Source organism: Gorilla gorilla, chromosome 9 (genome assembly GCF_029281585.2).
Source record: "Gorilla gorilla gorilla isolate KB3781 chromosome 9, NHGRI_mGorGor1-v2.1_pri, whole genome shotgun sequence".
Taxonomy (NCBI): Eukaryota; Metazoa; Chordata; class Mammalia; order Primates; family Hominidae; genus Gorilla; species Gorilla gorilla.
In genome coordinates, this window is record NC_073233.2 from 25,133,546 (window position 1) to 25,147,741 (window position 14,196).

Consider the following 14,196-nt stretch of genomic DNA (forward strand, 5'->3'; position numbering starts at 1 on the left):
CTTGCAATGATGACAAAACCAAGACTCTGAAAATCACGTCCCAGGTCTGGGGTGGGGAGCAGGCAGAAGAACTTCAGGGGCTTGGAAGTATCTTCTGAACTCAGAGAAGCCCAATCTGGAGGTTGGGGAGGGTGGGACTAGAGGCCCCCAACAGATCCCTGCTACCCTAGGACTCCCCAAAGCTTACTCACCGTGGGTTCCAGCTGTTTCAGGAGCGTCAGCAAAGAGGAGATGAGGTTTGTGGCGTTCTGTAACCAGATGTGGCCATAACCGCTGAACCAGAGCACCCCACAGGCAAGCTGGGGGACGGGGGAACAGGCTGAGTATGGAGCCGGCCCCCTTCCCCCGTGTTCCCTCAGCAGAGCTCACCTGCAGCCTCAACTTAGCCCTGCATGGAGGCTCCTAAACCTCTAAGGTCCAGACCGGGCAGCTGAGAGCAGGGCCCCGGTGCTGCGTGCCCGGGGAGGCCTCAGGACTCTCCTTGGAGAAAAGCTGACTGAAGGGAACCAAGAGAAAGCCCTTTCCAGAGAGGACCTCACAAATATGTACATCAAAAGGGTAGTCTCCCAGAAATGCCTCCACAGACAGGGGTTCTCAGGAGAACCCTGTATGGCTGGGAGCTCAGGGGTCGGGGAGGCCCTGTGTTCTGGATTCTTAGGTTAGGGAGGCAGGGTGTGAGGTCTCAGATGCTGGTGCGGTAGCTCAGAATTCCAGCCTTCCCCTTATCCCAGCCTTGAGGGCTTGGAGCTCCTGAGGAACACCAGGGGAGCCCCTTATCCTCCTGCCTTCCAGGTGGCCATCCTGGGGAGGAAGTAGGAGGCTGGCCCTCCACCCACCCTCTGTCCAGACCCTTGTGAGGCCTGTGCCATCCTTACCAGGAACTGTGAGGCAGCGAACAGGCACAGGCTGCTCCTGACAGTGAGGGAGTGGCTCCCAGCGCCTCGAGGTGGTGGCTTCTGAGCTGGATCTGAGGGCGGCGAGGGAGGAGGGGGTGGCGGCATCTCTCTCTGTGAGTCCTGGAGCCCTTCAGCCTCGTCCAGTGCCTCCATCACTATCGGCTGGGGGAGACCTGTGGAAGATGGGCCATGCGGGCCGATGACTCCGGCCCTGTCCACAGGCAGGGCTCTGCCACCCCTTTTGGGGTGGCTGTGGCTGCCTCTCAATCTGGGATCAGTCAGCGTGGCTCCACTTCCAGCAGTCACCCTCGATTAGCAAAGCAATATTCACCTACCTTCGTCAGAAAGAGCTAAGTGTGGGTGGACAAATTATTTCTCTTTTATTTCTCCAGTAACAGAGTTAAAATGGCAGGAGGTTTTCCAGGGAGTTAATATAGTTGTATTTACGCAGCTTCATTCTTTTCCATTTCTTAAGGAAACAAAAAACAATCACCTCAAACTCAATTAAAAAAGAAGCAGCAGCAGAAAAAAAAAAAAAAAGACATGGCATAACCAGGCCATGACCCTGAGCAACCCACCCACGCCTGCCCTGTGGATTTTTGTCTCATGTGGGCCATGCCCTAACTGGGGCTGGAGGCTGGACTCTTGACAAGACCACATCCATGTGCCCCCACCCCATCTCAAGACTCCCTGCACAATGAGAGGGGCTGGGGGCAGTTAGGGCGAAGTGCTGGAAAATCTTGGTGTAGCAGAATTGATACCAGATGTCTGGGTCCAGTTCTGGGTCTGTCCCTAGTGACTCCGGAGAGTCACTCCCTCTCTGGATCTTAAGTTTCCCCACCTGGAAGATGGGGTTTGGGTTCAACCCTAGTTTTTCTAACTGTGCTTTACAGAGCCCTAGTGTTTTCTCAGGTGCACAGGGGCTGAGGCCCTATGTCTGCCCCTCAAGGGCAGAAGCTCTGCCTGCCCCTGTACCATATACTGGATTTCTGCTAAGATTATTTCAAGGCAGAGTTCTGCTACTAAAGAGTCTGAATACCATTGGCTTAGATCTGAGCCCCTGGCTATAGCATGGGGATTCTAGCCGCGGCCACCTCAGTGAGTCCCAGATATTGGAGGTCTGCACCCAAACTCACAGGATTTAGTTTACTGTCAAGAAAAGAGGGACCAAAACATGGATGTATACAGTGTGACAGCTGGGAAGGGGCTGTCTACATATCATGCTGTATATGGGACAGTGGACTTGGGTGACAACAGAACCATGTGGGCCCAGCATAGCCGTTTGTCCATGAGCTGCTCGCTCACTTGACAAACATTTACTGAGCATCTCCCATGGCCTGGATCAAGACTGTGGTGCATGGCCTGGATCAAGACTGTGGTGCAGAGAACCCGGTCCTGGAGCTGTGTTTGTAGCACAGGCTCCTGCTTCCCAGCCGGGCCCATTTCAGCTTCACTCCTTGCAGTTCCTCAGGTAAGCCCGCCCCCTATGCTTTGACATGCTATTCTCTCTGCCTGGAACATCCCTCTAACACTCTGCTCCCCTCCCCTGCCTCCCACACACTTTGCCAAGGTAACACCTATTCATCTTGTAGACCTCAATCAGATGTCCCCTGAAGTAGGTCCTGCTCTATCACATACGAGCACCCCATGCCTCTCCTTCATATCATCATCAGCAGCAGCAGCAGCAGCAGCAATATGCCTGGAATGTGCAGGGGCCCTTCTCTGTGTGCCTTACATGGGTTAATTTTTTAATTCTTCACAGCACCCCTATGGAGTTGCTACTACTATTATCCCCATTTTACAGAAAAGGAAGATGAGGTGCAGAGAGGTTAACAGAGCTGCCCAAGGTTGCTTAGCTGGTAAGGGTGGAGGTGGCTTCAATCCAGGGCAGTCAGATAGGCTTCAGGCTACATTACACTTGCCATGGGTTGTAAAATAATTTTTGAATATCGTCTCCTCTACCCACCAAGAAGTTCCATGAAGGCAGAGTGGTATCAACTTTGTTCATCCTGATGTCTACAGCATGTAGCGTAAGTCCTGGTGTGTAAGGCTACAATAAATGTTTACTAAATGACTGAATGATGATGGGCAAAGGACACTCTTTTACTCAGTTTTTTTTTGCCTGATAAATGGAGATAATAATACATACTTTGAAAAGCTGTTATAAATATATATATATATACATATATATATATATATATATTTTTTTTTTTTTTTTTTTGAGATGGAGTCTTGCTCTGTCACCCAGGCTGGAGTGCAGTGGCATGATCTCGGCTAACTGCAACCTCCGCCTCCTGGGTTCAAGCGATTCTCCTGCATCAATCTCCTGTGTTGCTGGGACTACAGGCACAAGCCACTGCGCCTGGCTAATTTTTGTATTTTTAGTAGAGATGGGGTTTCACCATGTTGGCCAGGCTGGTCTTGAACTCCTGACCTCAGGTGATCTGCCTGCCTTGGCCTCCCAAAGTGCTGGAATTACAGGCGTGAGCCACCGCGCCTGGCCCGTATTAAGATATATGGGTGTTCTGCATTCTACACTATGATATATTTGTACTCGTTTTGATATGAAAATAATGTGTTTTATTTCCCTCTCCTAAAGCTCTGAATCACAAATTTTGCTTCAGGAAGATGTGTGACATTTATCCTATGGCTTTGCCCTCAGGGATACATGCACCCCAGTCTGAGAAGCATGAAATTTGCCTGCAATAAAACATTATGCAGCCATTATAAATGACTCTGCTGATGAATATTTGATAACATGGGAAAAAATTTTGATGGTATGGACTAAGAAAGGCAAGGTTACAAAACAGTATAATCTCACTGACCTTAAAAATTAAGAAAGTATAAATATGTCTATAAAAAGACAGCAAATACCTGATGTGAGATTAGAGGTTAACATGCAATAGAGATCATAGAGCACAGAGCAGTGAACTCTTGGCACACAGTAAGTGCTTAATAAATGTTGTACACAGTAAATGGGAAGACTAAAGCCAGGTAGTAACACCAGTTCTTTGGGGTGGGGTGAGATTAGAGGTGATTTCATTTACATATCCTAAATTTCCTCTAATAGATAAATATATATGTGTGTGTATACATACACAGACACATGCACACATGTATTTCTAGTGAGAAAGATATTTTTTTCAAAAAGATCAAAGTTCTGAGTTGATATCAAGAAGCCTAGTCAGGATTCTCAGGTTTCAGGCCTTGACTCCCACCTGTCACATCTAAATGCATACACTGGGATGTAAGAGATTGACAGAGTATGCGAGGCTCTGTGAGACCCACCCAGCAGCAGAACAGCCACTCCAGAGGCAGGTCCCTCGGATAATGTGTGATCATTACTTTTGCATATGAAAGATAGGTTAACTGTCTTGCACATTATGGAGGTGGTAGGAAAAACTGCAGGCTCATAGGGCCCTAGATGTGTAGCTCAGAGAGGGGGAGGCTTACAATTTTTTTAAGACTACTGGTCACCTGGCAGCCCTGGGGACCAGATGCATCCAACTGATGGGTATTTACTGGGCAACTGGTAGATGTACATCTTTCAGAGCAGGATTTATTTAGATATTTTTCTGGGTAGAAATCTGACTTTTTTTTTAATCCAGCAAGATATGTTTCAAACACACTCTATATTCTGCACATAATTTTTGGGGAGATGCATGGACCTCAGGTTAAGAACCCCGATCTCGGGGGTGGGCAGTGGATGTCTGTGATGGAAATTGGTGTTAGTTTCAAAGATGGAGAACTGGGCTAGGAGCCTGCCACTCTGGTTTTAGTCTCTGCTGATTTGTGCCTGAGTCCAACACACATTTATTAAGCGCCGATTATACGTCAAGCACTGGGAACACAAAGATTCGATGTCACGCAATTCAGAAAAGTATTTACTGGGGGCCTGCTTTGTCAGGCACTGGGCTACACTCTGGGGATACAGCAGTGAAGGAAACAGCCTCCACTTGCACGGACCACTGTGGTCCTAGGCCCGTTTGTTCTTTTGGGCTCTGTCCTGCTCCTAGAAATGACGTCAGCTCTTATCCTTTCCCTGCCCTCTCCTTTACTCACTATCTTGTTCTGGGAATAATACCACCTCACTGGGCTGGCTCTCTGCAGTTCCCAAAGTGCCTCTGCACACGCAATTGCATTTGCTTCTTTCGACAGCCCTATGAGGTAGACACGATCATCGTCAGCCCTGTTTTGTCAGTGAGAGGCGGCTGCTTGTGTCAAGGGCTGGCTTTTCAATAGTTCACAGCGAGGTAGCTGCTTTGCCACGCATGAAACCCTGACTCAGAGGCAGCTTGCTGACAAGCGATTTAACATTGGGCTCCTCATGGACTCACCTCTTGCACAGGATGATGGGATTTTCCAGGCAAGAAAAATCAAGGCTTAGAGAGGTTAAGTGTCTTGGCCAAGTAAGTGCAGACCTGAGATTCAAACCCAGGGCTTTCCAGCATCAAGTGATGTTTCCATTTTGCCATGCCGCTTCTCAGTAAAGGGTCACTGCAGCAAGGCATGGAGGTCCTATGTCTGGGGTCGGGGGAGGGTGGGGGGCAGAACCTTGAACCTTAATCAGCTGCATGGGGGCCACGGTGCAGATTTTGTGCCTGGTCCCCAGCTGATGAAGCCTCAAAGTATACATGTAGTATGGAGGGAAGGAAGCAAGCCCTGGAAGGCAAAGCTCAGTATCCCAGGCCAAAGCTGTAGGATCCTGGGTAAGGCATGCAGGCAAATGGCCTTCAGATTTCACCTGGGGCACAGGGAAACGCTATGATCCCTCTCCTGTCACCTGGCTCCCAAATCCCACCACTGAACTCTGCAGCTACTCTGTGCCCTGGAGCTGGTGCCGCCTGAGCTCCAGAACTGTGGCTGCTCCTGTCAGTGACTCATTCTTTGAGCTCCCAGGCTGCCAGCCCACCGGACCTGGAGTGGAAGGCTGGCTCAGTCTGTTCCTGTTTACATGAGAAAGCAAGCTCTGTCCCAGTTAGCTTTTCTTCCCTTCCCAATGTGGCCAGCAGTCACAGGGAGCCCTACCCAAAAGAACATGACACTCAGACCTGCCTGGACTTCATGCATTACAGGCTGTCAGAGCCTGATGGGCCCTGAGGGATATCTGGTTCAGCCCATTAATTTCTCAGATGGAGAAACAGGCCCAGAGAGCGGAAGTGGCTTGCCCCAGGTCCACAGCCAGCCAAGGGCAGAGCCTGAACGTTGAAGACTTACTGCGTGCTGGGTGCTGTTCCAGGTGCTTTACATGTATTAACACATTTAATCCTCACAACAATCCCAGAAGGTAGGCGCTGCTCTTACCTCCATTTTACACATGAGGAAACTGAGGCACAGAGACGTTAAGTCTTGGCTGAGGTCTGCTAATAAATGGGTAGAAGCTAAGACTAGAACCCAGGCAGACTGCTTCCAGAGCCCATGCTATTAGCCACACACGAGATGAGACTAACTCCCTACGCCTAGGACCAGGCATTCTGCCTGCCACACCACGTCATTGTTAACAAGTCTCCAGCAGTCCCACCCCTCAACCATCTGGGTGATGATGCTGGGCTCCATGGCCTGTCAACTGTGTCCAAAATGCCACCAGTAGACACTGACTTCTTGTTCATAGGATTGTTGCTCCTATCTCATTGTGGGGATGGAGGGCAATATAGGAGCGGTAGGGGTGATCTTGGGCAATTTCCCAACAGCTCTCTCCTGTGAAGAGATGAATCCACAGGGAGGATTTGCCCTCCCTTATCCTCCTATCCTGCCAGCTTGGAGCCAGGTACATTGTCAGTCTCATGCTGTTCAATATTCACAACTGTGCTGCAGGTTGACATGATTGCCCATGTCTTACATGGGGAGCCACTGAGGCACAGAGAGGCTAAGTGACTTGCCTGGGATCACAGAGCCAGGCAGTGACAAAACTGGACTTGAACCCAGGTTGGTGGGTCTCCACAGTCTATGATTTTTCTCTTACTCCACAGAAAGGTCTGGAAACCCACAAGGCGGATGGGTGGAGCAGGTTTGCCTACCTGGCCTATTTTGAAGTTTTGCTTGGGTAGGTCCAGAATCAAAGGAGGTACTGCTAGAGGAACTGAGAAGGGCGGAGTGGTGGAAGAGTCTAGAAGGAATACGCCCAATCAGCTACTTCTGCCACTGCAATATCACACCCTCAGCACTCCTGTGGGCTCTGAGAGGAACAGCCTGGCCTTGCTGGGCACTGCTGTGATCTCTGTACTCACTGGGAGAGGCTGGAGGTGGCTCCCTATTTTCTGCTACCTTTTGTGGGTGTATAGCAGGCAAAGTAGGTGTTAGAGGATATATGGTGCTGAAGAGCAGAGTCCCTGAAACACGGCAAACACTAACCAAGCACTTGCTCTATGCCTGGCTCTTCACTAAGATTATCTCCTGCCCTAAAGATGTTCTATGTTTCAACCTCAACACTGACCAATAGGACTCCTAGTGAGAGAAGCCCTGGAGGAAAAAATTTCCAGCTTCTCCCAGCAAAGGCAAATGCAAACAGGTGGTGGATTTGGAGTTCTGGGAATTTGTACTGGCTCTCTGCAACCCCTCCACCCTGTTAGTCCTGCTCATCAGTGAGCAACACGACCAAGAGATCCACAGGAGGAGATAGGAAGATGATAAGGGTTTGGGCCAGCAGCAAGTCCATCTCGGATGGTAAGCTGGCTGAAGGCAGGGCCCAAGTCTTGTTAATCTCCACACTCTCCAGACAGGCAGGATGGGCGTGGGAAAAGGAATCAAATTTTGACATAAGATTATTCTGGACTAAAACATGGGTGCTCACCACTTATCAGCTACATGACTTAGGCCAGTTGTTTAACTTCTCTGTAACTTAACCCCTGTGGTGGTCTTAAAATATGTCTGTAATTCCTCACCATTTCTCCCATCAATAGGTGGCATCTATGTCCCCTCTCTGGCTGATTGCCCTGATGGAGTGAAGGTGGCAGAAGTGATGTTATAGGACTGTAAGGCTAGGTTATGAGAGTCCATGTAGTCACCGGGCATGGTGGCTCACCCTGTAATCCCAGGACTTTGGGAGGCCGAGGCAGGTGGATCACATGAGGACAAGAGTTCGAGACCAGCCTGGCCAATATGGTAAAACCCCGTCTCTACTAAAAACACAAAAACTAGTCAGGCGTGGTAGTGTGCGTCTGTAGTCCCAGCTACTCAGGAGGCTGAGGCAAGAGAATTGCTTGAACCTGGGAGGCAGAGTTTGTAGTGAGTCAGAGAGCGCGCCACTGCACTCCAGCCTGGGTGACAAGCGCGAAACTCCGTCTTAAAAAGAGCAAATAAACTTGCCTCATAGGACTTAGAGGATGCTGTGAATTAAAACACGCAAAATGCTTAGCCTGCTGCCTGGCACATGGTGAGTACTCAATAAATGGGAGCCAGAATCTAGAGATGATGGGGAAAGGGGAGAGTGAGGGAGAGGCAGCAGTAAAGATTTCCCTTTCATCTGCCAGATGAGCCCCCCAGGAGGACAATGGGTGTCCCACCTGGACATGGGCAGGGGCTTTGAGGCTGCTGGCTGGCAACTGGGGTCGGTGGATGGAGTGGGCATGGACTAGGGGTGGAGGAGTTTTGTCTCTGCCAGATAATTAAGTCCAGAATGCTAACAAGCTTTCAAAACAAAACACAACTCAAGTACTCTTTGGATGGGATATAATAAAACGGTTCTATCTGAAATTGCAAACAGCTTTGTTGCTGCAAACAAAGGCTCAGTTCTTTGTGCCTCTTTGGCGTGGAGGCCCAGAAGTACGAGGGTGAAAAGGGTCAATGAAACTCTGAGGGTGTTGCTTCCCCCAGCAGCTGCCCACGCTGAGAACTAAAAGAGCCGACAGCAGAGGCCCTGCGGCAGGGAGGTACCAGAGGTCCCCAGTGCCTGAGACTTAAGCACAAATGCTTGGGGAGGAAGGGACAGACTTGAGAGAGCATCTTGCTCCATCCTCTCATTTCGAAGATGAGAAAACTGATGAGATCCAGAGAATAAGAGGCAAAACCAGGACTGCCATGCTCATCTTTAAGCCTCTAGTTCAGCTCTCTCATTAAGCTAGCATATGAAGTTCAACAGGGATTGCCTGTGGATATCTGGAAAGTCTAAGGCTTGAGGCCCCATGGCAGTGGAAGGCTGGGTTCTGGCTTGGGGTTCTTTGAAGCATCCTGTTAAATGCCCTCAGAGGTCTACGAAAATCCAGGTGACAGGAAGTGAACTCTTCAGCCCAAGGTCCCCCCAGGACAGCAGGGCAAATCCCAAGCCTCCAGAGGCTGCCAACCATCAGATGGTCTTTGCAGCCTGGGAGGCTCACACCACGTTCTCAAGGTGTCAGGGGGCCTGGACTCTCTGGCTGTGTGATCTTCGGCATCCATCTCACTACCTCAGGGGGCCTTCCAAGTGTCCCGTAAATTCAAAGAGTGGGACTAGGGCTCTTTTAGGGTCCTTCTATCTCTAAAGATCCACTGTTACTTAAAAATAAATCTGAACCTCTGCTTTAGTTTAATTCAATGGCTTCCCTTTGTTCTTAGGATAAAAACCAAAATCTTTGCCCTTGCCATGGCTAACAACAAAGGACCACCATGCTCTGGCCCCTGCTTACCTCCCCAGACTCTACCCACACCTTCTCCTAGTTTTCTCTGCTCTGGCTTCTTCCAGTCTCTGTTGGAACCAGTATGGGAAGCAGAAAAGTCTGGAAACTGGTGTTTCTGCCCTAGGATGTTAATGTCAAGGAGATCCTCACACAGTCCCCAAGGGAGCATGTAAGCCAGTGTTCTCTCCTGTGCTACGTGTGGTGGGGGTAGGGGAGTAGAGACATCTGCAAGCCCATGGCTGGGGAGCTGGTGGGCCAAGTGTTCAGGGACATCTTGGAGAGTGCTGTGCAGCCCTTAGGAGCAAAGGATCAGAGTACCATGGCACCGTGGGGGAACTCAGAAACACAGTGTCGAGTAAAAAGAACAAGATTTAACACAGTACAATATGCACAATTAAAAATATAGACACAAAAAACATCACCCATTCTGCAAGGGTGCATGGCAACAAAAAACACACATTAAACACATTACCTGTTGAGAGAGGGGGCACAGCAGTGGGACATAAAAGGCAGTAAATAAGTGAATAAAACTAAAGAGAGAGCCAGTATGGCCCACTGGAGATAACAGGACCATGCACTGAGGAGTATGATGGACGATGCTCTAGAAATTCTCGAAAACCACCTTTTCCTCTCCAAGTAAACCCAAAACAAAACCACCGAGTTGGAAGTTGAGCCAAGGTCCAATGGGGGAAACAATGAACGGAAATTGAGGGCCCTTCACCCTGTTTGCATCCTGGAACTGGGAGAGCTGGAGAGAGAGAAACCCTGGCTGTTTGGGAATCAACAACTCTGAAGGGAGAAAGACTCATGGACTGAGCTGCAGCACAGCCGACTGTCAAGGAGACCCCTGAATCTCCTTTCCTCCGAGCTGGTTCACCAACATGACCTCTGAGTCATTTTCTTGGCTTTCTACAGGGAGAGGGGAATTCCATGCCTTGGTGGCTGTCTCCAAGAATAACCAGCCCCATTAAGATCCCTAGGGTTGGGTCAGCCCCATGTTTCCACCTGCCAAGTTGAACCAATCAACCCAAAGGGTGGTGACTCAACTCAGAGGGCCCACTCTCTCACCAGCTATCACTCTTGCCTGGCAAGGATTAATTAGTATTTTGGAGTGGCCAATCATTTTTTCTTAATGATTTTAGAAAATATGAAGACCTCCCCCTACAATAAAAGCATAAAGCAAAACCAAGTCATCCACACTCTTGCCTCACTGAGAAAGGTGTTGTTTTCCTTTTGATGTATTTCTCTCTCATTGTAGGTGCACTTTCACCTTGTGCATCGTTTTGTACGTAGGCATATCCTGAGACTATGCCTCTTTGGATTACAAGGATTCAACTTTTAAGCAATATGGCAGACAGCCTCCAAGGTGGCCCTCAGTGAACCCTGCCTCCTGGTCTTCACATCCTTGTGCAGTCCCTCCTACGTGGTACCAGGGTTAGTCTTCATGACCAATAGCACACAGCAGAAGTGAAGGCATGTCACTCTAGGATTAGGTCCTAAGAGACTGTGACTTCCATCTTGGACACGCTCTTGCTCCCTCGTGTGCTCTCTCTTGGATCACTCACTCTGTGGGGAACCAGCTGCCCTGCAGTGTGGCCACTGAGGCAGCTCGTGGAGTGGCTTGTGTGGCGAGGTACTGAGACCTCTGGCCCAGAGGCTGCAAGGAACTGGAGCCTGCCAATCACCTGTGAGTGAGCTTAGAAGTGGATTCTTCAGCCACAGTCGAGTTTGGGGATTATTGCAGCCCTGGTCAACAACTTGAGATGTTGTGAGAGATCAGGCCAGATTGACTTAGGCCATGCGGCTAAGTCATTCCTGGTTTCCTGACTTAGAAACTGTGGGGGATAAGGAATGTTGTTTTAAATTACAAAGTTTTGGGGGTAATTTGTTATGTAGCAAAATATAACTAATGCAAGCGGTTTTATCCCTTCCTCAGGTAATATGGATTTTCATAGCAGGCTGTATTCCCAATGAGGAGAGACAGCCCTAAGAGGATGCAGGTTGCCCTGCTGCTGGATACCAGGACCTACTGGGAGGCTACTCAAGACTGGCACAGGGTGGCACTGGGCTGGGTAGAGGACTAATGCACAATTCCAAATGGTCTTGCTTGTGATTGATAAGGGGTTTGCCTCAAGCTAGGTGATGTTCAACAGGGATATGGGAAAAAAGATGATCTTTTTCGGGCCTGACGCGGTGGCTCACTCCCGTAATCCCAGCACTTTGGGAGGCCGAGGCGGGCAGATCACAAGGTCAGGAGTTCGAGACCAGCCTGGCCAACATGGTGAAACCCTGTCTCTACTAAAAATACAAAAACTAGCCAGGCATGGTAGCATGTGCCTGTAATCCCAGTTACTTGGGAGGCTGAGGCAGGAGAATTGCTTGAACCCGGGAGGTGGAGGTTGCAGTGAGCCGAGATCGTGCCACTGCACTCCAGCCTGGGCAACAGAGTGAGACTCTAAAAAAAAAAAAAAAGATGATCTTTTTCAATATCTAGTAGTCACGTCAGGCATAGCCCAAATAGGGCTGAGATGGGGTAGGCTAGTGACTGGTCCTCAGAAGAAGGATGCTGTATGCAAAGCCTTGTCTTGCTTGGGAAAATGGTGTGCAATGGGAAATTCTGGGCAGGCTTCTCATCTGTATTTTAAAAGGCAACATTACCCCAGCTGACATCTGGCTTATGTCTGGTTCAGATAGCCTAGTTCCCTCTTTGCTGATAACTCTTCTTGGTCCCTTACATCCTTCACTTTTTTTTTTTTTTTTTTTTGAGACAGATTCTCACTCCATCACCCAGGCTGGAGTGCAGTGGCATGATCTCTGCTCACTGTAACCTCTGCTTCCCGGGTTCAAGCGATTCTTGTGCCTTAGCCTCCTGAGTAGCTGGGATTACAGGCACAAGCCACCATGCCTGGCTAGTTTTTGTATTTTCAGTAGAGACAGGGTTTTACCATGTTGGCCAGGCTGGTCTTGAACTCCTGACCTCATGTGACCCACCCGTCTCAGCCTCCCAAAATGCTGGGATTATAGGCTGAGCCACTGCGCCCAGCCCGTCCTTCAGGTTTTAACCACTTGGAATTAAAAACAAACAGCACCAAGGTCCTAATAAACATCCCCACCTGTCCCACACATCATTTTCATATGTGTGTGTGTGAAATTCCAAAGTTTAGAGATGTAAAGTGATTCATGCAAGATCCAAGCTCACAAAGGGCGGAGTCCAGATTCATTCACATCCAGGGCTTCTGAATCCAACAATAAGAAACCATAAAAAAATGAGCTGTGAATAAGACTTTATGGTTTCCAAATCCCCATTCACATCCATTGTCTCACTGAATTCTTATAACTACCATGAAAAAAATTGCTTTTCTCATTTCACAGTGGAAATGCCTCATGGGAGGGATGGAGCAGTACAGGGCTTGTCCAAGCCCATCAGTGAAAGGCAATGCCCAATACAAGGGCAGACACACTCAGCACTGTCTTTACACCCAGGAAAATGTCCCTCATCCTGATGTCACACTTTGAAGGGCCCTGCTCCAATCCTCCATCAGGTATGCTCCTCCTCACAGGTAAGGAGTCCAGGGAACCAAAGGGACATTCTCCCTGTAAGGCCACATATTCAAAACCCCAGATTCCCTGGTCAAATGCTCCTCAGCCTGATTCCTGGACCTGGTGGCCCTGTTTTTTGACTGCTTCATGAGAGTACACTGTGCTGTGTGTATTCCTAGAACTGGCTAAGGTGACTGTTTGCAGAAGGTGTGTCTGGAGCTCAGATGTGTCGGCTGGGGTACCCATCTACCCAAGTGCTCATGAGTGTCCTTGTGGTGCTGGGCAGAGCAGGGGTGGACTGGAGACTGGCTTTCCCTAGACCCCATATTTTGGTGCAGAACTCAGAATTCTCTATTTGAACCTGGCTTTTAAACTCCCTACAAATGAATACTCGTTAGGGTGGAAGGACAACATATTTCCTTTCAAAGCTTATCAGCTTGCTTTCGAACAGTTAGCTATCTAGACATAACATATACAGCCTTACAAATGTTAGGGGTGGGACTGCACACAGCTGTGCTCTTTGAAGTGGCAGGGAGGAGAGCCAAAGAAAAGAGAGAGCAAAAGAGCCGAAGATTTAAGCAACAAAGGGTCAGTAGCTCAAATAGTGGAAGGTTGGGGAAAAGAATGAGACATGGGATGAAGGCCAAGGGGAGGAAGCTTTAGGAGAGGATGAAGCTAGTGTTAGGAGGAATGTGAAAGCTTATAAAGAGGATGTGCTGGTGGATGAAGGATGGCCACAGATTCTCTGCACTCCTCCTATCAAGAGGTGGCATTTACTTCCCATCCCTTGGATCTAGGCTGACCCTGTGACTGGCTTTGATCAACAAAATGTAGTGGAGTGACACTGTGTAACTTCTGGAGCTGGGCCTTAAGAGATCTGAAGCTTCTTTTTTGCCCCTCTTAGAGTGCTCCTTCTTGGTAATCACATAAGAAGTCCAACTACCATGAGACCATCATGCTGTGAGGAAGCCCAAGGTAGGAGCACTGAGGTGCCAGACGTGTAATAAAAGCTTTCTCGGACATTCTATCCCAGCACAGAATGAGGTGTGTACAGCTGAATGAGTGACCTCAGCTGATGCCACATGGAATGGAAGAACCACCCAGCTAAACCGTGCATGACCCTCCAAGTCATGAGCAAATAAAATGGTGGTTGTTTCAAGCCACCAAGT

The 14,196-nt window shown here is 49.1% G+C and overlaps 1 protein-coding gene across 3 annotated transcripts in view; it reads right to left on the reverse strand.

Moving 5' to 3' along the window:
- PTPN5 (protein tyrosine phosphatase non-receptor type 5) overlaps positions 1-14,196 on the reverse strand; it is a 63,103-nt gene that overhangs the window by 15,543 nt on the left and 33,364 nt on the right. For all 3 annotated transcript variants that reach the window (XM_004050804.4, XM_019037276.4, XM_004050806.5), the window contains 2 exons: positions 876-1,069; positions 192-299 (listed from right to left, as the gene is read on the reverse strand). In XM_004050804.4, the coding sequence (XP_004050852.3) occupies positions 192-299; positions 876-1,069 (302 nt within the window). The remainder of the gene's footprint in view (positions 1-191; positions 300-875; positions 1,070-14,196) is intronic.